The sequence below is a fragment of the Rhinolophus ferrumequinum genome, chromosome 17, assembly GCF_004115265.2.
Source record: "Rhinolophus ferrumequinum isolate MPI-CBG mRhiFer1 chromosome 17, mRhiFer1_v1.p, whole genome shotgun sequence".
Lineage (NCBI taxonomy): Eukaryota > Metazoa > Chordata > Mammalia > Chiroptera > Rhinolophidae > Rhinolophus > Rhinolophus ferrumequinum.
The window spans coordinates 36,377,720-36,404,861 of NC_046300.1; the positions used below are offsets into that span (position 1 = coordinate 36,377,720).

The 27,142-nt window shown below is 41.0% G+C and overlaps 2 protein-coding genes across 4 annotated transcripts in view; both read left to right on the plus strand.

Moving 5' to 3' along the window:
• Positions 1-1,780: 1,780 nt before the first annotated feature.
• Positions 1,781-27,142, plus strand: part of SLC35G2 (solute carrier family 35 member G2) — a 59,261-nt gene continuing 33,899 nt past the window's right edge. The window contains exon 1 of one of the 3 annotated variants that reach the window (XM_033131811.1): positions 1,781-1,874. The gene's annotated coding sequence lies outside the window, so the exon portion shown is untranslated. Of the gene's footprint in view, positions 1,875-24,078; positions 24,641-24,682; positions 25,070-27,142 lie in introns of those variants that run through there. The other 2 variants (XM_033131809.1, XM_033131810.1) reach the window with 2 other exon arrangements.
• Positions 7,375-7,673, plus strand: LOC117036725 (60S ribosomal protein L39). Its single transcript, XM_033131816.1, has one exon. It carries the CDS (start codon positions 7,419-7,421, stop codon positions 7,572-7,574), a length of 156 nt encoding a protein of 51 aa, XP_032987707.1. The 5' UTR covers positions 7,375-7,418; the 3' UTR covers positions 7,575-7,673.

Genomic DNA, 27,142 nt, shown 5'->3' on the forward strand with positions numbered 1-27,142 from the left:
TTTTGTCCTCCCAGAAGGGCCAGGCAAACTCTGCTTACACACTTCCAGGGATCCCCATGTCTTTTCACTTCCAAGAACTCATTCATGGTCTTTCCCCAAGGGCCCATGAGTGAAAGACCCCATTGTATTAGGAAGAAATCCATTTGTTTTCTCAAAATTTATTAATCATACCAAGCATGCTGGTACAATTCCAGCCCAAACTAAAGCAACTTTTAGTTTATTTTACTTGCCATAAGTAAAAGTGGGATTTCCATCAAGTTTTGAAATAATGAAAATATTGGGAGTCACTGAATAATCTTATTCCAGGGAGATACATGTTTCAAAGATCATACTGGGTTGGATGGGAGCAAAAGTCAAGCCACAGAGAGCCACCAGAAGGTTGTTTTGGTAGTCAAATAGAGAGATTTGTTAATTTTAAAGAGCATTAAATGCCCTTTGGAGTAAAATTGACCACCTCCAAGTATCTGGCTCACTGCTAAGTGGGAACCTCTACTGCGGAGACTGAAACTAACAAGGCTCTCAAGCCACTGTACTTAGCATCTCACCTGAATAATCTCTGTAGCCGTCACTAGGTGGCAGGTGTTGGGAAACTGGGTCATGGTCTTGTTAAAAAAAAAAAAAGATAACAAGCCCAAAATGGAGTCACTTGTGCTAAACCTGTCACCAAACCAAGACCTAATACTTCACTTCATTGCAGTTTCAGCCTCTCCCAGGAATATAAACTTTAACTAGTCAACCTAGAATTACCTGGTTAGCACTAGTGACGTAATCCCTGATAAGACCCCTTCCATCTCCGAAGGTTACCAAAGCCTGAAACGATCCACTATTTCCCTCTTTCTGCTTATAAAAGCCTTCCATTTTATATAGCTCCTCGGAGCTCCTTTCCATTTACTAGAGAGAATGCTGCCTGATGAATCATTTAAAAAGCTAATAAGATCTTTAAATTTTACTCAGTTGAATTTTGTTTTTTAACAGTATGTAATTTTTATGGTTAGGCCCTAGAAGCCATGGACAAGTGTGAGAGGTGCAGTCTACAAGATTTTGTCCATAAAATACAGAACTTACTATCAACATGAATTAGCCAAATATTCACTACTAGCAGGGCTGAATTGTGACTTTCATGGGCCCTGGAGTCTTTTGAATTCCTCCATAAAAAATATTAAAAATTGTATTTTATCACTGTGTTGGTATAAAGATGAATATAATACAGGCTGAATTCACTTTTTAAATTATGTTAAGAGATACATAACAAAATTTACCATTTTAGCTATTTTTAAGTATACAGTTCAGTGGCATTAAGTACACTGGATTCATTTTTATGTATTTATTATTACATTTATTTTTATTCTGATTTTAAAAGAAATTGAAATTAAAATATTTTCACAAGCCCTTATCATGGACCCTAGACTCTGCTTGCTGTGCCTAATGGATAAGTTGGCACTGACTATTAGATGTCAAAAAAGGGAAACAAAGAGCAAAACTGAAATGTACTCAAGCTCACTTTATAGTTCCCACACACACAAAATAACATTCAAACTTGCCTTGCCGTTCTGCAGGGAGATACTAATCCTGGGAAGGAGTGTGTCTGAGTGGATAGAACATAGGACCCAGGCAGACTGAGATCGAGCCCTATTTTTGCCCCTTACTAGCTGGGTATCACAGCCAGCGCTGGCAGGGCTCAGACAGGCCCAGTAAGGAGCCTGAGAGGGACAGTGCCAGCAGACTCAGAAATAGTACCAGGTCCTGGCCAAGAGGTTGAGGCAGACACTCCAGATCAAGTCCAGGGCAGTCCTCTGGAGTCCACTGGGGAGAAGCCAGAGTTCAGTAAAGGACATACGTATCAGTCACAGCTGCAAACTCGAGAACAGAAGCATGTAAGTAAGTGGGAGACTGAGGGGAGAAGAGCAAATGCCAGTCAGGGCCACCGGGCGCTGCTTTTCCAGAGCACTGACTGAAGTCTCCTTGCCCTTGCTGCAAGTGCTACTTTTTTTTTTTTTTTTGTCTGAGACTGTATGCCCTTGGGCACTTCTCAAGCCCCAATTTCCCCATCTATACAATTAGGAATTGGACTAATGACCCCTGAGTTCTAATGAACCATTTGCGTGCTTTCAGCTTCCTAATAGCTCCACTGTTTTTTCTGCTCTAGCTCTAGACTGTTAAAATTCAGAGCTTAATGTCTAAGTTTCAGAGCAGAGATTGCAAATTGGTAGCTGCTGGGCCAAATCTTGCCCACAAAGGAGTTTATTTGGCCTGCTCAAAGTTTTTAAACTTTGAATTGCCAACATCCCCAAATCAGGAGATGGCTCATAAAATTCTAAACTTCTGCCTTTTCTTGAAAAGTTGGCAGCTCTCCCTTCCTTGGCCCCATGGTTTCACATGGTCTTGGCTGGAGCTGAGCAGGGGCTGCCCCTTTTAGATGAGGCATGCATGGTCCAGGGTGCCACAGTCTCTCCCAATCCATTTTACTTTTGCGTTGTCCCTGTAGGCAGTTGGATTTGCTACCCCTGCAGTTAAAGGTCACAGTTTTTTTTATTAAAAACAGAGAATTTTATCTCTCCCATGCCCAGGTGTTGTCCATTGTGAAGCAGCTTGAAGCTGACTTCCCTCCTTCCTGGCGAACTCTTCCTCATTGTTTAAGAGCAGATCCATTCCCTTGTGATTCAGCCTGAACAAAATCTCTGAGCACTGAGTCACCCACATCACATCTCCCCAGCACGACCTTGATTCAAAGAGCAATTTTCCTTGTCTCCCATCTGCTTCTCTCTCTCTCATGGTTATTGCCCTGTATCTGGAGATATGGAGTCTCCCTGACAACATGTTGATCTGTCCTGCAGAACATTGATTAGATAGCCCAGAGGCGCCTGCCTCCAAAGAATCGGTCAATTTAAGGCTGGAGGACTGAAGAGGGGAAGCACCAGCTTGAGGCTCTCATGAGAGGGAAAGGAGTGGGAGAGAGGGAGATGGGAGAGAGAGAGAGAAAGAGAGACCAAGAAAGCACAGGAACCAGAGACCATAGAGTAACACAGGCTATGTGCCCTCCTGCCCCTGCTGTGTTACTGCCTGTTACCTCCACATTTCCTTATAAATGGGTTCTGTGTTTCCTCTACTACACATCTCAATCACAACTGGACTAGAACAGAATGAGCTTTTTAAACAGTTCTACAGGGATTTGCTTAGATTGAAACAATTAAAAGATAAGTTTAAGTCAAAATGATACAGAACTGGAACAAAGTATTCCAAGAGCAGTATCATGTTCTGGATTGTTTTCCTGAGTAAGTTCTAACATCCATTCTGCAATTTTCTCTCCCCAGTCCCTCCACGATCTCTGAACACTATCATTTCTACAAACTAAATATCTCTGTGTCCTCTGCACTCTGTCTCCAGAGCATCTCCTTTTGTTTAAGCAGCTTGGCCTGCTCGCAACTCCCCATAGGCTCTGACCTTCTCCTTGTAGCTGGGACCTTCTCCTTGCAGCTGTCACGTTGAAGGTTCTAAACACAACCTCAGGCATCCAACTTTCCAGCTTAAAAATCTCTGAGGGCCTCGCCAGGACTCCAGGGTAAAAACTGGAGGGAGTTTTTCAGTTTTTCAGTGAGACTCTTCAGTCTCACCTGGTTCCCATACTCTCCAGTCACATAAAAATACCCACAGTTCCTCAAGAGAGCTCATGTTTTCTGCCTCCCAGCCCTTACTATTGCTATTTCTTTCTACCTGGAATCCACTTTTCCTCCTTCTCAAACTCCTCTCTGGCAAATGCTTACTCATCCTTCAAGACCCAGATCCAATAAAGCCTCCTTTGGTCTACCCTGCAAGGTATGTCTCGGTGCTAGCTCCATGGAGGCCGAGCACCAAAAAGAGGTGAGGCTTTGACCATGAGTGGAGAACAAAGAAATAGACCAGGAGTTGCAAACCGGCAACTTTTCCAGTCTACTGTCTCCAGAAGTGTTTTCTTTGTCAGTCATAGGTTTTATTATATTTTTTGATATTTGAGTATCTGTTCTTTAGTTCTTATGTTACATGCCTGGTCCCTGAAGGCCTCTAGGTAAATGGATGAAGAGATTGTAGATGGAGAACTGGAGAGGGTGCATAGGAGAGAGGTTTTTTTCTGTTTGTTTTTTGTTTAGTTTTGTTTTGTTTCTTTTTGTCTACAAGAAGTTGGCCACATGCAGTGGCCTGTGGGTCAGGTGCCCTGGCACCACCTGATCCCACACCTGTGGGAATGGCAAGACACTGAAGTTTAATAGAAGCCTTTCCCACCCTTTACCTCTTCTCCCTGCTCCCTACTCTCTGAGGATGGGAATATACCATTAAAATCAAAGTTAAGAGCTGTGTGTGTTCACAGTGTGTGTTCCTGGACTCCCTATGTGTTCTCACTTAACTAACAGTAAGGCTGAGAAGTAGCAGAGGGTAGAGAACATGGACTCTAAGGTCACACCATGTTCAAATATCAGCTCCTTAAAAGTGTGGGGCTTTGAGCAGATTAGTTTTCCTCTCTGTGCCTTAATTTCCTCATCGGTAAAGTGGGAATAGTAAGAGCATCTACCTGTAAAGTGGTCCGGAATAGATGAATTAACTATGTAAGGCTCTTAGAACAGTGTAAGAGTTTTTACATAGGAAGGGCTATGTAAGTGTTTGCTATTCTTCGTTTTTAGACAAAACCATCCCTCCAGTCTGCAAGAAGTAGTGCAGTGCTCGACCTACCTACACTGTAAGTCTAGGACCCTCAATTGTCGAGTTCCTTATTATTACGCTGGAGGTGCCGGAGAGTAGCTATGCTAAACGCTGATGCTACAGTCTCCTCAAGCAGGTCTGCTCCTTGCTGCCTGGGTGTGGAACTGGAAGAGCCAGGACTGAGTGCTCCCAGGCTGGCCTCAGTGGTCACCAGCCTTGCCACCGCCAAATCTCATTCCTCTCATCTTTTTGTCATCTGCCTGTCATAAGGCGAGTGTGGTGTGCCATGTTTACTTAATAGAGAGACAGAGAGAGGAAATGAGAAGGCAATTTGATTTGCGTCCTGCTGGTAGAGTCCTGTATCTTCTTTTGTATCCACATAATTCAGAACCAAAGAAGCTTTCAAAAAGCTTTCCAGGGAGCACTACTACACTTCTCCCCTCCCCCCAATGCTTGTCCCCTTCTGTCATTTGTATGTACTGCTTTCACAGCACGTAGCGCACTAGCATACCACATTTCTTCAGTTCTAAAAAGTTACAGATTGTAAGACATCTTTTACTCTATTAACTTAATAATAGATATCTGAGTCAAAGAATCCCATAATGTTAAATGAACTCACTCATCGACGCATCTGATAGCAGAAGCTTTAAAACATTTAAAAAAAAATTAAATTGAGGAAAATAGGGTAGAGATTTTTTTTACACTCTTTTTCTCCACAGACTCATGAACTTGGTGGGGTCAGGGAGAGCACATGTTTGTCTCTCTCCCCACTCTCCCTAAGCCATTTCAATTGATGCCCTGAATAAATGTTTCATTTGGAAAATTTTCTAGAAGCTCCCATAGTTGCCATGGTAACCCAAATTTGGTTTCAACAGTCCTGTGTACCAAGGGGAGCCCTGCTGAGGAAGGCTGCCTGCTGACCTAGACTCTGAACCATGCTGCATATATATGCTGGCCTCCCTTCCTGGGCAACCAGAACAATGATTGAAATAAAACACAATAAAAACCTTCATGGATACCCTTGATAATAAAAAACAATTTATTTAAAATAATTCTGTTATCAATTGTCAGATTTTCTTATCAATGCAAAAAAAAAAACAATCTGTCTTCTCAAAGTCTCTTCTCAGGGAGCCCTAAATTGAACAAAGAACTCTCAGTGGAGAGTTAGAAAATCTATTCTCACGGTTCAGTAACTCATTGAACTTCTGTTGAATCCAGTTATTTTCTGAAAGTTTAGAGATTCCAGCTAAGAAAGAATCCTACAAAAACAATAGCTCCCATTTCCTAGGCACCTATTCATACTCCAGGAACTTTACATGCATTTATTTGTGATAGACCTTTACATATCACTTACTATATGCCAGGCACTCTTCTAAGCACTTCGCACAAACTAATTTATTTAATTCTTATAACAAGCCTATGAGGCATCTTCTATTATTAGCTCCATTTTACAGATGAAGAAATTGAGGTACAGAGATGTTAAGTGACTTGCCCAAGGTCACACAGCTAGTAAGCTTCAGAGACAAAATTCAAACCCAAGCTGCCTAGCTCCAGAATCTGTGTTCCTAACCAAGTTGTTACACTGACTCTTTTAACCCTTTCAATAACCCAATAAAGTGGTGTTACTGGGCTTACTGTACAGATTGGAAACTAAGGCTCAGTCAGGTAACATGTCTCTATGGCCTCTCTGCTCTTGACCACATTTAGACCTGGTGAAATTCTGAAAACTCTCTTACGAGTTTAAATCAACTTTCCGTCTTCCACCTTCCAAATACACATTCATACATTCACTGGAAATTTACAATGCTTTTCTCAAAATTATTTTTAGGAGATTAGGATCCCCAATCTTTACAGATAAATTATTTTGAAGTGACGATCTAAGGCATGCACTGGCAGGAGTTAAACATGCAAGCTTAATGAATGAGGTTAATTAATTAGATGAGAGTGCTTCTTTTAAGATCACAAAATATCTGCTATTTGAAGGGTAAACTGGTAATTGGGAATACAGTAACTTAAATGCTTAAAGCATTTGAATTAGCTTAAGAAAGTGCTCTTGGAACATGGAAGAGTGATTTTCTTCCACAAGTGAGAGATCTGTCAGTAGGGAGAAGACATGTTAACACTCGAAAGTTGGGGTCACTTTTCCCAGGCCAAAATGTGAGTCCTTTGAACATATAATAGTAGAGCGACCAACCATCCTGGTTGGCCTGGGACTATCCTGGTTTTAGCACTGAAAGTCCCTCATCCCAAGGAAACCCCTCAGTCTTGGGCAAACTGGGATGGTTGATCACCCTAAATTAAAGGCCAGTAATGAAGGACAATTCGTGGGAGAAATTCTCTGCTGGATGGAGAGGAGGAAGTGAGGGGAGAGGTAAAGGGTATCTCAGGCAGAAGGAGCAGCTTGAGCAAAGGCCCAAGGTATGAAATGTTATGGTTTGGGGGAGTTGCAAGGATTTCACATGGCTCTAGTTTGGAGTTGAGAGAGGAGACAAAGTGGAAAGTGAGGGGAAAGGAAGTGGCTGGCCAAATATGAAGCTGATGGAATATGAAACGGGCAGAGAAAGCTTTATGATCGTGGCTCAATGCCAAGAAATTTATTCTTATCAGTTATCAGGACCAGGAAACCTTGTATGGTGGTGGTGGGCGTTTTGGGTCTTGGTTAACGTAAAAGAAAACAAAACAAAAATTGGCTTGGCGCTCTCTTTATTCGCCGCCATCGTAGGGCGTGCGTCTGACTCTTCCTCGCCATGTCTTCTCACAAGACTTTCAGGATCAAGCGTTTCCTGGCCAAGAAACAAAAGCAGAATCGGCCCATTCCCCAATGGATTCGGATGAAAACTGGTAATAAAATCAGGTACAACTCCAAGAGGAGACATTGGAGAAGAACCAAGCTGGGTCTATAAGGAATCGCACATGAGATGGCACCACATGTTTTTGCTGTGTCAGGGTTGCTTGGATCTTAACCGTGGCACTGAAAAGATCACTACTATCTGAACAGTTGGTTGTGTTTTATTGGGAAGTTATAGGGAAAATTAGTTTTGTCTTCAATATGTTTCTGCACTAGTAGGTTGGTTCAGTAATAAATATGTGAGGCCTTCTAAAAAAAAAAATTGGCTTGGCTTACAGAATCTTAACTTAGTGGTCTTCAAACATTTTTCCTCATATGTTCCCTAAAATACGTGTTTCCCCGAAAATAAGCCCTAGCATGATTTTTCAGGATGACATCCCCTGAACATAAGCCCTAATGAATCTTTTGGAGCAAAACGTAATATATAAGACCTGGTCTTATTTTTAGGGAAACACGGTAATTTGAAAGCTGATGAGACAAAAAAGGGTTAATAAAAGTGAGCCTGAAGAGGGACTGCCCAAGCCTGCATCCTTTTCCCAGGAATCCCCCAGGCTTATCCTCTGGGAATAAATCAAGATGTCCAAAAGAGGAGATAAGACTCAACTTGTGTTAACTGGTTCCTAACACATGAGAAAACCTGTCGTTACTTTAACTCTAATCTCCTTATAATTCAATTAAAATCAAATGAACATTAAGGCTTGCCCTCCCCCCATCACCCCCCTCCGTGGGTTTTTCTGTATGCATTCTGGGTAAGAGCATGCACAGAAAGAAACTAGCTATATAACCAACATACGTCAATCAAATGACCTCCCTCTATATGTCACACCTCCTGCTATAAGGAAATTTACCTACTTTCCTGCATAAGAAAAAGCTAACCTAAAGTTAGGTGCACTTGTCTGCCCCAGCAACTTCTATGCAAGCATCTTTCTTCTTGAATAAGCTTACTTCCTTGCTCTCCTCATTTTAGGCTGAGCCTGTGAATTTCTTCAAAAAGAAAACCATTGTATCCTTGCATATTTTTAAGTTGACCTTTAAAATGTTTATCATAAGTTTAATCATTGCAAGGGATATCGTTTCTGGCACTTTATAAATATTGGCCTTTAAACATAAACTATTATATCACTCTTTTAAGTGAATCCAGTGGAATCCAAATACCAAAGTAATTTAATACCCTCCTGCCACCAATATTCATTTACAACGAATATGAACAACCTCTTTTTCGGTAGAAAATTTCACATTGTTCTTTTTATTTCTGTGAACTTATATTTCCACTTCACTTCCTCCATAGAGTTTTATCCTAATATATTTTTATGCTTGAAAGTCTCTTATTGATCACACTATCATATTTTTGATGACAAAAATTATGTGTATATTAATCAAAATAGAATCTTAAAACTCTTGCTATGACCACCAGACTTTAATTATTTAAACATTTCTTCTGGATTAAGTTATCATTACTATTAATATAAGTGACTATTTGATCAAAACAACATACATATATCACAAACTTTGATAAGTAATATTAAACATAAAAATTAAAATTTAGTAAAATAAGTTTATTAATGAGGTGGAGGGGGATTTTTAAAATTGGTTCATGAATGCACAGATGAAAATTATTCATTGCTGGAATGAAACACCATTCAGCATACATCATATTCCTTTTCTATTTGTTTGTTTATGTATACATAAGCCCTGAGAAATCTTATTTATGTAAATAAGATGATGGGAACAGAAGCCATTTTTGTTACTACCAAAGTCATTCAATGCTTCAAACTCTTCTTAAGTTATATGCCAAAAAAATAACAGAATGATATATTATAAAAACTTATTTTTGTTGAGCTATCAGCTGATAATGTGATTAGATCATCCTTCAATATCGTTGAAGAAAGAATAGGAACACCTGGCTTACAAAAGTTTTGTTATCTAATGATTGACTTTCTCAGCATCAACACCAAAATATCAAACCCTTCCCAATTCATACACACCCTTTCTTGGTGCACCATAACGAGATTCAGAATGGGTAAGGTGTGCCTTTCTTTGTAAAGAGGGAAAAGATAACTGTAAAATGATAGATAGGAAAGGAGAAGCTGCAGGATACAAACACACATCAATCATTTAGAAAAAAAGAAACAAAGTTGAGGATCTGAAAATTGATTCTCTTAAAACCATTGAACCCCTTGGAAAGTCTTCATGTGCCTCTAGGACTGCACGGAGGTTGAAGACCACTGTCTTAGGAGATGTTATTGTTGACTTGTGTGGGAGAAAGTTGAAGACCACTCTTAGGAGATGATATTGCTGACTTGTGTGGGAGATAGGATAGGAATGTGTCCTTCTCGGGTCTAGAACGAACTTTCTAAACAAGAATTTTCTAAGAAGGAGAAATTTCCCTGTGTATTGCCATTTAGTTTTTGCCTTAACCTTGAAGATGCTTGTCTTAGGAGACCTTTTGTCCCTTGAGCTTTCTGTCTTTGTATCGTGACCCTTGTTCACTCTACCTCTTAAGCTGGGGCCCTCCAGTGGTGGCGTGTCCTCAATGGATGAGAAATACCAGGGGATGTCTTTCCTATCTCTACTCTGATTCATAGGGGCTGGCCCCAGGAAAAGATTCTAATGGAGTCATTATCTCTGGTGGTTGTGGGCAGATTCCTATTTTAAACATACAGAGAGGGAAATGAGAATGGACTCAGAAGTCTGATATTCTTCAAGCTAGGTCCTTGGCACAATTTCCCACAATTCTGACCATGGACATCTCTCTGAAGACACACACATACACACATACCCCCCAAGAACTGGAAATGTTTTAAGCAGCAATAAATCTATTTGAAAGGAATGTGAAGAGTGCATTAAAGGGGTAAAGACTAAGAGCAGTGAGACCAGTTAGGAGACCTCTGTGGTCCATGCAAGAGATGATGATGGCCTAAACTCAGACAGGAACAGTGGGGATGGAAAGAATGGGTGGATTTGGAAGATGTAAAAAAAAAAAAAAAGAAGGAAAGGACTTATTCAGCTTAATGACTGATTGGATGAAGGTGATGAGAAAGAAAATGGGGTTCAGGATGAGTCCCACGTTTCTGATGTGGGCAACTAAATGAATGGTAGTACCATCTACCAATCAAATACAAAGAAAAAAATGAATTTGAGAAGAAAATGGCAAATTCAATTTTTGCATGATTAATTTGATGTGCCTGCTGGATAGACAGGAATAAAGTAGGCAGTGGAGTACATGTATCTGGAGTCCAAGAAAGGGGTCTGGGTTAAAGATACAAATTTAGCAATTAGTAGTATGTAGGCAGAAGTTCAAGCCATAGAAAATGATTAGGTTACCCAGAGAGAGGGTCTAGAAAGAGATGAGACAAGGGCTAAGTGCAGAATCCTCAGAAAAACAAACACTTAAGTCTGGGCAAAGAAGAGAAGTTAGCCAAAGGAATGATAAAAACAAAAGATAGGTAGGAGGAGAAACTAGAGAGCCAGGGGAGCTTCCAGGAGGACATATTTATAATGGTGCTAGAGTTAAATATCTAAAGCATTGGGTAAAAATATTTTGCCAACCCCATTGTCCCATTAATAATTCCCCCATTTCTTTCCTTCCTCTAAATGCTAAATTTCTGAGTTGTTTCCATCTTGTTCTCCAATTCTTCATCCTCAACTCTCCCCCTTAGAATCCAGCAGTGTGGCTTCTGCCTTTTCCATTCTGTTGCCCTTGATTTCTCAAGGATTCAGACTATCTTATCAACGGCCTTTTCTCATCCCAGCCATTTGGAGATGATGTCAGGATGCACCAGTAGGGGTATAGGGAAGTGAGAAAGAAAAAGAAAGGAAGCCAATAAGTGGTTCCCCATCAAGTAAATTATCATTGTGAGTAACTAGAGCTTAATTTTGCTGGGAAACTCTGGAAATCAGTGTAGAACATGGGCTCAGAGTTATCCTAAGGGGTGTGGGATCTTAGGTATTTATACACCAACTCCAATTAGTCATTGGTTGAGGGCTGCTATATTGGAATGAGGATGGGGAAGCATTAATTCCCCAGCAGTTCTGGCTTGACCCTGCTGGGAGCAGAGCAGGCTCCAGCAGTCAAGGCCCTTACATTTGGATCAGGGAGTCCTGCCTTCGAAACCTGAGAGTGTATGGATGATGGGGTACTAACTGGGTCTGCCACATCTCTTCTTGGTCTCCCCAACATATTTTACTCTGCCCATCACACTTTCTTGAAGTATTCTCTTTCTTTGATTGCTATCCTGGTACCCTAACTGTGTTCTTATTCCCATCTGTGACCTCTCAATTTCTTTAAACAGTTATTTTTCTTTCTTCTAGGTCTTAAACGATAGGAAACTGGAAGGTGGCACTCCGGTTCTCAGTTCCCTGTTCTTTGTTTCTTTACACACTTACTTGGTTTTTTGTCAACCTGATTGCCTCAATTCATGCTTCTATGCAGATTATTCCCTGTGTGTTGTATATAATTATGTTTCATAACTTAGCTGTTGAGATCAAAATTTATTTAAAGGTCTTCAGGGAAATAAAAGACTTTAGGTATCTTTTATAACTCAACAGACTGAAAAATCTATAATGTGTGCTGGGAGTCATTCAGGAATTACATTTCCCGCTGACAGTGTGCTAAGCAGGCTCAATATATGACTCAGCTTGCAATCAATGGGGCATTATGCTTCCAGGAAATGGGAAGTCTCATACCAATTTAGAATTTGTCACTAAATCTTGTCTGACTCTTTGTCCAGAAAGAAGTGCAGCTTCCTACTGTCAAGGCCTGAGCTCTTGGGATCTTTGCCTATTTCCTGGGCAGAGCCATAATTTGCAATATTTGCTCTCAAGAAAAGCAGCAAGATGCATGCCCTCAAATCAAACCAGTGTGTGTGTGTGTGTGTGTGTGTGTGTGAGAGAGAGAGAGAGAGAGAGAGAGAGAGAGAGAGAGAGAGAGAGAGAGAGAGAGAGAGAAGACAGTTGTGAATAGAGAAGGGTGGAGTGATGGAGATGGAGCCTAAGGGATGGCTGAGCAGGTAGATCTTTGGCTCTGGCTGCATCCATCCCACTAGGTTCATGGGGAAGGGAGGGAATTTTAGACTTTTAGACTGTGCTTAGTCCTTTACAGTCATCATTTACAAATTTCTTTTGGCCTCTATCTTTGACTCATATTTAAGAATGGAGCACTGAAAGTGGTTGGAAGCTCTAAGCACATGGGAGGGGCATTGTCAAGAAGCCCCAAGAATTCTGATTTCCGATTTTTTAATATGGCTTATTTAAAATTTTGTTTTGTTTTTGTTTATTTTCTTTGTAGAAACTTGAAGATGTAATGTTTGTCCCCAGGGGTCTGAAATTTCACTAAGATATGCCTTGATATGGGCCTCTTTCAGAGTACCATGTTGGATACTCTATGGGCCCTTTGGATCTACAAACTCAAGGATACTATCCTGAATTATTTCAAGAATTATTTCCTCCTCTCTGTTTCCTCTGTTCTCTATTTCTGGACTCTATTTGAATGTTAGACTTCCTGAACAGGTCTTCTGATTTTTTTTACCTTTTCTGTACAATGTTCCATCTTCTTGTCCTTTTGTTACATAGCATGGGAGACTGTTTCTTTCAATCTTTTTACTGAGCTTTTTTTTTTATATTTCAACTATTATGTTATAAATTTTAAGGGCTCCCATTGTGTTCTCTCAATTCCTTTCTATAAACACACTCCTTTCCTCTTTCAATAATGTAATATCCATCTCAGAATTTTGGTGATTAAAAAAATTTTTTTTCTTCCTATTTAGGCTGTTTCCTCAGTTATATCAGTTTGTTTGTTCTGGTCTCTCTGAGGCTTTCCTCAGATGTCTGGTAATCTTTGGCCTCTGTTCACATTTAAGGATTGGACATAAAAAGCTGACTAGTGGGGGAGCCGGTTGGCTCAGTTGGTTGGAGTGCAATGCTCATAACAGCAGGGTTGCCGGTTCGATTCCCGCATGGGCCACTGTGAGCTGCACCCTCCACAGCTGGATTGAGGCAACTATTTGACTTGGAGCTGATGAGTCCTAGAAAGGCACACTTAAAATAAATAAAAGTTAAAAAAAATTCATATATTAAAAGAGGAAAAAAAGCTGACTCGAAGCTCTGAAAACATGGATTGGGGCTTGTCAATTGTGTTCTAGCAGGGTCAATCAGTTAGCAAATGCCCACGTCAGAACTTTGAAGTCTTCTGTGGGCTTGTCAGAATGCTCGGAGAAGGATCCTTCAGTCCCCTGTACAGTACAGGCCTGGCTGCCAGAATTCTGAGAGCTGAGAAGGAGAAGAGTGCTGGTGGTTTCAAAATTCAGTATGTAAATATTCACATCCTCTTTTCCATATGGATGTCCCTACCCTCAGTTGTGTCTGATGTTCCCCAATGCAGACCCTCAGATTTTCCTTCTCCAAAAAGCTTTCCTTTCTACTCTCAGAGGCAAGGCCTCTCAGTCTCCCACTAGGGTGGGGGAGAGGTAGCTACCCTGCTGTGAGAATTGGGAAGGGCATCTGGAATCTGACAGCTTCTTAAAAGAACTTTCAATCAGTCCCTTTTATCTCAACCACTTGTTTCAGTCCCTCTTCCAGGGGTAGCAGGTGATGCCAATTCTTGAGCCTTTTGGGGGCTTATAGTGTAAATCAAGCTGCTTCACATGTTTCACCAACACTGACTTAAGATTCAGTTTATTGGAGTCTGCTAAGCCAGTTTGTATTTATCCAGGTATTTTCACTTCCAAAATTTAGCTACTATTGTCTGCTCTTCTTTTCTTTTTGTCCTTGTGGATTTCTGTCTTTAAAAAAAGAAAAAGAAAGAAAAGAAATCCCTTCCCAATTGCTTTAGTGGGATTTTGAGAGAGAGTGGTTACTTCACGCTTTCTATGTTAATTTAAGCATCATGGGAGAAAACCTTGGGTGCTCCATCCTAGTTAGGACCTTCCTCTAGGAAACAAAGATGGTGGGTCCTTGGAGGAGCTTCAGAGGAAGGAAATCCTGTGAACCTAGAATATTCAACCTCTCCCCAGGCCAGAGGGCATGGAGATTCTTGCAATTCAGTTCACACAGCCTCCTGAGGCTGTACATATGCTATCTAAGGCTCACTGGAGACTTGAGAGGAGGGTAGGAACATACTGCAGTGTCACGAGCGACTGCTAGGCTTACAGTCTGTGCAAGTCAGGGGGACTAACACCCCAAAGAATCTCAGGCCTCCAGGATCTCCCTGGCACTGCCTGAGGTCTCCATGGGTAGCTGTGGTACAAGCGAAGAACAGAGCACACCAGATCCTAAATGACTTTCAATATGCTCTTTACTCAAACATCAATCATCAATACACCAAACAGTAAAGCACACAGAGTAAGTAATACAATAATTGGGTAAAATAGAGTAATGAACCAGTCCCAAAGTCAATCAGAGTCCTGGTGGAGTGAAGAAGGGTGGCTGGTCCGGGGGCTCAGTCTGGCAGAGGTTTGGTCTGAGCAGAGCAGAGTAGGGTGGAGAGTTCTCAGAGCTGAGTGGCAGCGTGGTCACCTCTCAGTGGAGACCAGCTCTCTGAGCTGCAAAAGTCCTCAATTCTTATGCAGTCCTGAGTGCCTTCCTGACGTCGTCTTATCTTCAGTAGCAGACCTTCGGGGTGTAGCTGGTTATACCCAATTACCAGGGCAAGTGGGCAGTTCCCTGGGCGTTGCCTGCTAAGTTCTTTTCGCATGTCAATATAGAGCCACTCTCGCTCACACAAAACTCATTCTAACAGCTTCCAGCGTGCTCTACACACACAGCATCTTATCCTCTACAATCCTGATCACTCTGCAGCCTCTTGTCTACACTGCACCTCTTCCTTTACCCCAATTAGCCTGAATGTGTGTCTCCTGGTGATCTTTCCTGCTCTAAAAAACATAACTTCGCTGATAATTTTTCTTTTCTTTCTTTATTTTTGACTTTTAAATTTTCAGTAAAATATATTTTTTTACTGTTTTCACGTGTACAAAACAATGTAATAGTTAGACATTCACTGATAACTTTTCATTTGTCAACTGTTAAAAACAAAATTGATTTCTTAGAAAATTTTAGAATGCTGGAGCTAAAAAAGGCTTAGAGATTATTGAGTCTAACTCTGCTATTTTAGAATTGAGAAACTGATAGGTCCAGAGGGGTTAATTGATTTGTTCAAGGTCACACAGCTGCACAACTGCACAGCTAACAACAGAACTCAGGCTTTCCATCCCTAGTCAGGAGCCTGTGCCCAACACCACCTGCCATGTGGGCAGGCTGCCAGGCTGCACGTCCACATCACCTTAAAGATCATTAAAGTAGTTCATAAACCACATTACAGCTGAAGCAGAGCTCCCTCTAACTTTTATTATGTGGATTATTATTACATATAATAATATATATAATACATAGTTCTCTCTGCTTAGATTTGACTGTGATAATACCTACAAAAAAAGGAGGGTGTCTGCTGGGAGGAGGGGATCACCAGGGCCAGGCCCAGTGGAAGTACTGGGGGTAAAGGGGGCTCACCCTAGTTTCCTACTTTTGTCACTCTACATTTTCACTTTGTCACCTCTCTTTGTCCTTTCTAAACACAGGCGAAGGACAACAGCCAGACTGCCACCAAATTCCCTATATGCAAAATTCTCTCTTCTTTTTCCATTAATCCTTAAATATTTTTTTCATTTTAAAACTTGAGATGAGGCTGCTCATGTTGGGTATTTAATATTATATGTAGCAATAATCAAAGTGATAAAAATTAGAGAGAACTCTGTTTCAGCTGTAAGGTGGTTTATGAAGCACTTCAATGATGTTTAAGGAGAGGTGGACATGGAGATTGGCAGCCCGCCCACAAAGCAGGGGTTGTTGGGCACAGGCTCCTGACTAGGGATCAGGGTTCAGACCAAGTCCTAGGGCAAGGACAGAGACTGATGGAAGAAGTGGCCCAGGGCTCCCAGGAGATAGGTGGAGTCTGGTGTATCAAGTACAGACACTAGGATATTATTTTAAAATAAATTCCCCAGACCAAGAAAGGATTTGCACTGTGAGAAAGAGTTGCTAAATTAAGTTATTTCTGTTTTGCTTTTATTTTTCCTCTCCTCCTCCTCCACTTCCTCTTCCTCCTCTTCCTCTTCCTCCTCCTCCACCTCCTCTTCCTCCTTCTTAGTATTTTGTTCAACAAATGCTTGTTGAGCAATAAGTCTAATCAGATCTGGTAGACATTGGAGGTAGTGGATATTTCTGTCTTTGGCCACCCAGCACATGTACCCCCTTTTCTTGGTAATGGTATCTAATGTTTATTCACATGGTCAATGGTCTTCAGGGGAACCTGATGCTACCCCTCTTCTGCTTTAGGAATGGGATGTGTGATATGAGAGATGGTGTTTATCTTAAGCTAATAAACACCATCCCAATCACCACAATGATTGGATCAGGGAAGGACAAGTCCAATCAGACAGTTCAGACTTTGGTTCAAGTGGGAAAGGGACAGTCCTTGTCTCCCTTTCATGTGAACAAGGAAGCATGTGGGTCCTAGAGCCTCTGGTAGTCATCTTGAAACCACAAGGGAAAAGCCTGCCAAGAATGGAGCCAACAATGAAGAAGTGGATTTGAGAAACAGAGAGAAACTGGGTCAAGATCCCATTATTTCAGCATTTGGATAAAGCCTGGCCTGAAACTGTGGACTGTTCAGTTACGCAAGCAATTATATTCCTTTATTGCCCCAAGTCAGTCCATTTTACTTAATTTAAAAGAATATATCAACATACTCTTCTCTTTTGCATTTCTATGTATATGACCTATATCACCTCTCTAGTTAGCCCAAGGTATCTACCAACCACAAGGATGGGAAGGATTGGGACTCCTAAAAAAGGAATTTAATGAGAAAAAAAAAAGAGTCAAAGCTCAATTTTCTATTTGAGTGCAGAAAGGAGAAGAAAGAGATAGTGGGGAGGAAGGAGACAGACTCTTGTATTATGATTTTAACCTTCCAGGCAGAAATTCCAGTAATACTATAAAATAGACTGTGGAGAAAGCTAAAAGTAGACGGGGCTTGGATTTCAGTCTGTTTGGAAATGTGGGAGAGAAAAGCCTCACAGGGTGGCTCTACAGCAACATACGATGGCTAAAGCAGAGTGAAAGTGCAATGTGGCATATATAAGGCAGAGTGAGGGCTGAGTTGACACTCCTGACTCTACTCATGTTTGTACACCTGTATAGAATGGAAGGGTATATAGTACAGAAAGGATCCACTGCATGCATTCTGAGGGATATAGAAAGTAGCTGATGGTGCTAGTTGATCTGGACACAGGGTTGCCATGGTGGCAGCAAAGTGACATTGTAGTCAAAAGCTGCAGGCAAATTACTTGCATTGGGAATCCTCTGGGAGTCGCAGCCAGTCAGCAGGAGGATCCACAGTGCCAGCAAGAAAAGTGGGGTCAGAGATAACCTTCCCTGGGCATGTGCTTGACTCTCCCTAGGGGTATCCTCATTTTCTCCCATTCCATGGATTGCCAGTTTGTTCTATTGATAGTGTCTTTTGACACACAAAAGACATTTAATTTTCATAAAGTTTAATTTATCTTTTCTTTTGTTGCCTGTTACTTTGGTGTAATTAAAAAAATCATTGCCAAATCCAATGTCATGGAGTTTTTGCCTTATATTTTCTTCTAAGAGTTTTGGTTTAACTCTTATATATGTCTTTGATCACTATTAAGTTAATTTTGGTATATGGTGTAAGCTTAGGGTCCAGCTTCATTCTTTTGCATGTGGATATCCAGTTTTCCCAGAATCATTTGTTGAAAAGACTGTCCTTTTCCCATTGCATGGTCCTGGCACCCTTGTCGAAAAAATCATTTGAGCACATATGTAAGAGTTTATTTTTGCGCTCTCTATTCTATCCTATTGGTCTATATGTCTGCCTTTATGCTAGTTCCACAGTATTTTGATTACTGTAGCTTTGCAGTAAGTTTTAAAATCAGGAAGTGTGAGACCTCCAACTTTGTTCTTCGTTTTGAAGATTGGTTATTCAGAGTCCCTTAGGATTCTATATGAATTTTAGGATGTTTTTTTCTATTTCTACAAAAACATCATTGGGATTTTGATAGGGATTGCACTGAATCTGCAGATCTCTTTGGGTTTTATTGACATCTTAGTAATGTTAAGCCTTATAATCCATGAACATGGGATGTCTTTTCATTAATTTATGTCTTTAATTTCTTTCAGCCATGTTTTGTAGTTTTCAGTGTACAAGTCTTTAATCTCCTTGGTTAAATTTATACCTAAGTATTTTATTTGTTTTGATGCTATTGTAAATGGAATTGTTATTTTAATTTCCTTTTTAGATTGTTCATTGTTAGTATACAGAAATCAGCTGACTTTAGTTTTTTTTGGAACAAAAGTAGAACTTTTTAAATGAAATATCTTTTATTACTTTTGGGGTACTATAATTGATTCTGAAATATTATTTTATAAATAATAGGAGATACAGATAGGGAAAATTTTAAAACAATAATCACTTATGCTTAGAAGCAATCATGTAAACATTTAGGCTGTAGCCACATATACATATAAAGTAAAATTGTTCTTCACATAAAAACATACTATGAATGCCTTTCTATGTTAACAAATATTTACAAGATAACTTTTAATGGCTACTTCAAATCCACTGTGTAGATGTACTGTTGTTGAATATCTAGGTCCTTTCCACATTTTCACAATAATTAACTTCCTCTTATGTTTACATATGAGCTTAGTGTATGTTTATGAGTCAGAAGGGTACATATCAAATTTTAGCTCTTTTTTTTCATAATTTTCTATTTTTCAATTACAATTGGCATGCAATATTATATTAGTTTCTGGTGTATAACATAGTGATTAGACACTTATATAACTTATGAAGTGATCACCCTGACAAATCCAGCATCCATCTGACACCATACATAGTCACCACAATATTACTGACTATATTCCGTATGACAAGCTCTACATCCCCATGACTGTTTTGTAACTACCAATTTGTACTTCCTAATCCCTTCCCCCTTTTCACCTATCCCCCTGAACTCCCTCCCATCTGGCAACCATCAAAATGTTCTCTGTATCTATGAGTCTGTCTCTGTCCTGTTTGTTTGTGTTTTAGATTCCACATATAAGTGAAATCATATGGTATTTGTCTTTCTCTGTCTGACTTTTTTCACTTAGCATAATACCCTCTAGGTCTACCCAGGCTGCTGCAGGTGGCAAGATTTCATTCTTTTCTATGACTAATATTGCATTGTATATATGTGCCACTTCTTCTTTATCCATTTATCTATTGATGGGCACTTAGGTTGCTTCAATATCTTGGCTATTACTAGCAATGCTGCAATGAACATATGAATGTATATGGTTTTTTTTTTGAATTAGTGTTTTGGGTTTCTTCAGATAAATACCAGAAGGAAATTACTGGGTCCTTCTTTGTCTCTTATTACAGCCATTGTTTTAAAGTCCGTTTTGTCTGGTATAAGTATTGCTACCCCAACTTTTTTTGTTTTGTTTCCATTTTCATGAAATATCTCTTTCCATCCCTTTACTCTCAGTCTGTGTGGGTCCCTCCACCGGAAGTGAGTCTCTTGTAGGCAGCATATACAAGGATCTTGTTTTCCCATCCACTCAGCCACCCCATGTCCCTTGATTTAATCTATTTACATTCAAAGTAATCGTTGATAGATATGTAGCCATTTTATTACTTGTACTTTTTATCTTTCCTGTCTCTTCTTCTTAAGGAAGTCCCTTTAACATTTTTTGTAATACTAGCTTGGTGGTGATGAACTCCCTCAGCGCCTCTTGTCTGGGAAGTCCCCCATCTGTTCCTTGATTCAAAATAATTGCTGCTGGTTTTTGAATATTGGTTTTGTAGCCTCCAATTTTGCTGAATTCATTTATTAGTTTTAATTTTTATGTGGAGTATTTAGGGTTTCATATATATAAACTCACATTATCTATAAAGAGAGATCATTTTACTTCTTCCTGTCCAATTTGGATGCCATTTGTTTCTTTTTCTTGCCTAATTGCTCTGGCTAGAATTTGTAGCATTTTGTTCAATAGCAGTGGTTAAAGTGGGCATCCTTGTATTATTCCTAAGGAAAAGCTTTCAGTCTTTCACCACTGAGTATGTTAATTGTGGGTTTTTCATATGTGAACTATATCATGTTGAGATAGTTTCTTTCTACTCCTAGTTTGTCGAGGTTTTTTTTTTTTTAAATTATGAATGCATTTCCATTTTTAACCATGAAAAATTTTCACACAAACATCAAGACTCCTACCCCCCATTTAAAAAATAGATCTTTCAACACTGGATTCACATTTCCTTATGGTCTCTGAAACTGAATTAGCAGATACTCTCTTTATACAACATGCTCTTCAGACATGATCTCCATGATCTAGACTTTTTCACTCATTATACTTATCCAGAGGGATTTACTTTTGGGCCCCTGTAATCATAATAGCAAAAATCAATTTAGTACTTACTTGGTACCTGACGCTGTCCTAAGCACTTTACATGTATTAATTAATTTAACCCTCATTACAATCCTGTGTAGTAGGTTATTATTATCTGCTTTCCTGATAAAGAAGCTGAAGCACAGAGCTAATAAGTGGTGAAGTGAGCACATGTGGCAATAGAGTAGTAAATTGTAATGAAGAAAGAATTGATTGGGGGAAAACATCTGTGCTTATGTGGTGCCCTTCATTTCATACACAATTTGAAGACAAAGGCGAGTGCTTGAACTTGGAGATAGCAAGTTACCTCACCTATTTCAAGATTTGTGGTTGTGTGTCAGGTATTTGAGGTTAAAAAAGGTCTGAATGCTCCTGAAATGGGGTGTTAGTGTGCTTTCCTGTGTGGGCATACAAACCAATTCTTAGTTGTTTAGCACCGAGTGCTACAAGTACTTTCTGACACTCACTTTCTGTCTGATTGCGAGTGTCATGGTGATGCTGATGGGGAAAAGAAGTATTTCTACAATGGTAATCAGGAAGTCTAGTAACTTCTTTGGGCTTTCAGGGATCTGAATTATTTGCAGGTCACAAAAGAAGTCTTTTAAATAAAGGCTGTGTGTATACAGAAACTCAAAACAAAATATATTTTAAAAATCTTTTCCGGTGCCTCTTTCTATCAGAACAGCAAGATAGTTCACTTTATTTTTTAGGTTGAAAGAACATTTCGGCTGCCTTGCTGCTCATGTCAACATGATGTCATCTTCAAAAGAAACACTAGTCTAGTATTAAAAGAATTAAAAGGCAATATAAATCTTAACTGAAGTTTCTTCGAGCAATACCTATAGTGAACATGTCCTTTTTTCACCTGCCTATTTCTACATGCTTTCTTCTGATAACAGAACCTTGATTTTCTTTTGGAGAGTGACCCCTCCCCCATTCTTTGTCCTCAGATTAAGGCATATGGTTCAGTATAAAATCCAGAATTTGCTTATGAGACATAATCTCAAGATTTTATTGGAATTACTTGGAAATAAGTCCTCTGTTTCTACTGGAATGGTTAGCTATAAGGATGATATAAGTTGAACACTGGAGAAAGATGGGTAGATGGGACAAAAATCACCACATGAGAATAAACTCTTTGAAGTCAACAGAGAGGGAAGGAGAGACCATGTCCTGATGACATTGTTTGCACCCTGGATCCAATCATACCTGAAGGTATCTATCCAAGGATTTTTCAGTTAAATCAGTTTGAGTTTGAGTTTTTGACACTTGCAAGAAAAAGTCCTCAGTATTATAGCATGAAAGAAGAATTCCATTTATTACATATAACATCTAAAAATCCTTTCCCCATTTCTCAGTATCTCTCAGTGTCATTTAGAATGGCAGCTGTGCTAAATCCCTAGTCTCACTCTCTCAAATCTCCCATAAAACTTCTCTCCTAAACTCAGATCTTTGTTTTTCTCACTCCCATCCTCAAAGCTTTTCTGGCTGTCTTCCTCTCCCACTTCCTCCAAGAGTAATAAAATCTAGGTGAGCTCTGTAGATCAGTCTTGCCTTCTGAGGCTTCTTTTGCTTCTGTATCTCTACTCCTTATCTAGATCAGCACGATTAAGGCCCAAGATACTTTCTGAACAACAAAGGATCCTTCCTCTTCCAAAGGGTGAAAGGCTGAGGAAATACATGTAAATTTTTCTGTTCTGGTCTCATTTGTATTTGGTACAAACAGAGTGTTTGCTTGGACATTAATTTTGTTTGCAAACAGCTACTCCTGGAGTTCCCTTTAGTTAAGTTTGCCAAGATAGTGCCTCGGGGTTTTGTTTTATTTTGTCTGTGTGTTTTTTGAAGGGGGGTGGGGAGGTGGGTGGAAAAATAATTAAACTAGTTAAACCAGTTTGGTTGTTTTTACAAGTTAGAGAAACAGTCAGGTCCTGGATTTAGACCAAGGTGCTACAGAGTGCTAGAGGTCTCACTCACTCTATTGCCTTTTCTCCCCCTTGTCTTTGGGAACATTCTTTGGGTTTTTCTATAGAAACAGGTGGAGACTCTCATGGACAATCACCTTACTCAGAAACTCCTCCCTAAACACATTTTTTAGACACTGTGCCCAGGACTCTTTTAAATGTCCTAAGAATATTGACTCATTCAAAAGCAGTTCACCTGCTTTTGGGAGTGTACCAGCACTTGCTCCACAAAGATCTAGATTGTCTTTTCACATGAAGAGGCATTCAAAAGTTCTGTTTTGCTGGACACTCAGTCGATCCCCAGCCCGTCTGTGAACACATTAGTTATGAGTGGTCTGAATTCCCTTCTTGGGTCTACTCAAATTATCTTTGGTGCCCTCAGGCTGGGGGACCCAGTGGGGACACCACCTAACATGATGATGGCCACGTAGAGCCCAGGGTACTGTGTGTCATGACGACTCTGGGAGACATATCACCTTTTAAGAGCCCCATTTTTCTTTCACACATTTTTTCTTATGAACCTTCTCAACCACAATGAAGTAAAATCTATTAGTTTCCTGGAATGGTAAGGAAAAGATTGCTTGAAGAATTTAATGAAGACACTGTTTTAAAAGATATGGTCAGGGTTAAAGGACACCTCTGGGAGCCATTACCACCCCCAGGACTGATGGGGCAGGAACAGTGAGTGATAAACAGAAAGTGATCAACAGAACCAAGAGAGAACCATAGGAGAGGGCCACAGGATTGAAGTAATGGCTTTCAGATAAAGAATATAGCCACTGCTAACAGAGTGGCCCTCTAGGGGTGTAGCTGGAGGTCCTGAATAATATCCTGCTCTGTAATCTCCTGCATGTGTCTTCCATTGGCCAAACCAAGCGAAAGCCATGGGACAGTTGATGTAGTCCATAAAGGTCAGCCCTGAGTCACAGAGTAGGGTGGAGGGTGGATCTGGAGGGACAGAGGGAAAACCAGCAGTCACATCCTATCTTTTCAGCACCTTGGTTCTGGGCTCACACTTTCTTTCCTGGTCTATGGTACTGGATTTCCTGCCTGTCCTCTTGACCCATCTAGACCATTGTTTTGATGACCAAGTCTGTTCCTAAAAGACTGTTCATTCAGCATGACATTGGGGTATATCGACATGAGTCCAGGAACCAGCTCTGCAGTGTCAAGACCCTTCCTTCAGAGACTTCATCGATCGGTAAAATGCCAGGTGGACTCCGAGATGCTCGAAGACCTTTCCGGACCATGATTTACCGATGCTAAGACATATTTTTAAATATCAAGAATCGACTTGCGCTTTTTTAAATGCAAACAGACAGGTAGAAATGGACTGAGGCGGCCTCCCTGCCCCCTTCCTGAAGACCACGTCACCCCGGTTTCAAATCTGCTCTCTCCAAGGGCGTAGGCTAAAGAGGCCCCTGGCCCACAGTTTTCCGGCGTCTTGGACCCTCCCACCGCGCTGGTAGGGGAAGTCCCTCAGTCCAGCCGCAAATCCTGGGCGCCCCCCGCGGTTTTCGACGCAGGTACTGGCCAGCGGTTGGGAGGTGGGCAGCAGAGAGCGCAGGCGCAGTGCCCGCACCCGCGGCGCCCCTCTCCCCGCCCCGCCTGGCGGCTTCAGCGGCCCCAGCCGCGGTTTTCCTGGCGAAGCGCGCGGCAGCTGGCAGCCCTGGCCGGAGCTCCGGCGCGCCTTCCTCGCCGCGACACGCAGGTAACCGGGCCCTGAAAGCTGTCGGCAGCAGCGAACGGGGATCTTGACCTGCCTGCCGGGCCGCCCCACCCGGAAGGAGGAGGAGAGTGCGGTGAACCCCACACACCCACTCTTAGCTGTCGCACCGAAAGGGTAGAGTCCCTCTTTTTGGGTTGGGCGGGACATGGTCAAAGCGCCCTGCCCTTTTCACAAACCTTCGCGGGGGACTGTGCTCGACGCCTGAAAGGGCGCGGGGACCTCACTTCTCTGCGCTGTTCTCTTGAAGACCCAGGACGCGGGGTCGGTAGGATCAGTATCAGCGACGGCCGCTACCCCCCCCCACGCCCCCCCGTTTCCTGCCACCATCACATATATTGGTCCTTCCCCCGCCTCTATGATAAAGGCCAGGGGCTGTTGCTTTCCTCTCGCCCAGAAGCCCACCCAAAAAGGGTGAGTCCCTATGGCGTCATGGGATCAATTTCAAATACAAACTTTTAAGAATGCTGGATGGTTTTAGAAATATGGCCAAGAATTAGTATTTTCCTTTACTCTCTTGCCTCATGTCTATGATTCTTGAACGCCAGTTTATATGGGTTGAGATTTTCGTGGAGAAGAAACGGTTTGTAGAAATCATTAACGAAAGGAGAGCAAGGAGTGGTGGAGGACAGGCAGGCCAGGGCCGAGTGTGGCGGCTGGAGGCGCAGGACAAGTCCACCCGGCCTCCCCCCGTCCCCGAGAGGAGCACACGAACCCTCCCTGACCAGCCTCTGGGCGTTGTAGCATTTCTACGCCACGTGCGCCGGTTTGGCCTTGAGAGGAGTAGTGGATAGAAGGGTGGAGTGGACCAGCAGGAAGGAGACTGGTGTTGGGCTCGTGAGGGCGCCGCGCTGACCTGCATCTCCGTCCAATCTTAGGCTGGGCTGGGCGAGGAGCGGGGCGGACAGCTCGCGTCTGAGTGAGCACTGAGGAGGGCCCCGAGATAGTGATGCAGCAGGCGGAGAGGGCTGGGGGCGTCTGGGGAGAGGGCGGTCTCCGCTAGCTCTTCCGCGGGAAAGGACTTTGATTGGGGTTGCCCGTGTCCGTGGTGCTGAAGTGCCTCAAGTTCTGTTGTGGGTTTGCTTCCGGCCGCGGCCGGCCTCGCAGTTCTACTCTGCCAGAAATAGCCCATCTCCAAGGCAGGTGGCCAGAGTGGAGCCAGTCCGACACTGACCCCCTTTGCAGATGCGTCGATGCTGGTTTCCTGGAGATATAGTGAAGACAAACGTGGCTTGCCTTGGGGGTGCAGATAAAGCATATGAGTAAGAGGTTTGATTACCCACATGCAAGTATACAACCGTGAGCGTGACTCTCATGTATGCAAATATAGGATGTGCGTATGTGTATATACACACAAACATAACGCACATATAAATACACTGCTCTGTTTTCAAGGCCATCACACACTAAAAGTGACACATTTTTCCAGAACTTTTTTGTAACCCATCGTTATTGTTTCACATCTCTAGTGTTTCTGAACTCTGCAGAATTGTCAATTTTCGTAATCATTTGTTCCAAAATTACAGGGCCTTTGCATTAAAGTGTTTGGCATTTTGCCGAGCAATTAAGTGTTAATACGTACAGTATTTTAATTCCAGAACAAAGATAGTCCAGGAAGATGTAAAATTGATATTTATGCAAAAATGATGTTCCTGAAGGAAATTAAAAACAGTTAATGAAAAATTTAATACAGAACAATAACTAGATAATCTTATGGAAAGTTTTAATCTGAAGAAAATATGACTAAGATGTATCATAACGGTGACATTTTCAAATATACTGAGGTTATATGGTTTGTGAACTCTTTAAAGATTACATATCTACTTTCAAAACATTGATATCTACAGTTTTTCTCTCACAGAATATATGCTCATTGTAAGAAATTTAGGTAATAGAGATGCATAAAGCCAGGGAAAACCATTGTAAACAGGTTTTTTCTTTTAGATGAACACACATGCATTTTAAATGGACCGATCTTCTGTTCATTTTCACTATATAATTTATCATTCATGTCTTTTCAACCAATATACATAAAACTAGGTCATCATTATTAAGGGTTAAATAATGGACCATCATTAAGTAATGGATAGAACCTAGTTTATTTAAACAATCTGATAGTAATGAACATTTATGCATTTATAATTTTTTTTGCTATTATAGGCAATTCTGCAAATAACATTTTTGAACAAACATTTGTATGCTTATCTGATTATAGTCTTAGAACAAATTCCTAGAAATGAAATTGATGGTTTAGCAGGTAGGTACATTCTATTTTTTGATATACTAATTTGTTCATTTATTTGTTCAATTATTTTGTCTCCCCTTCTTGTCTGTTTTATTCTTTATTATGTTCTCAGCATCTAAACAATGCCAGATAAATGCATATTCAAGAAATATTTATTGGAAGAACACTATTTCCAGATTGGGCTACAGAAAATGTGTACCAATATGTACAATTATACACACTGAATTAGAATGTCAGTATCC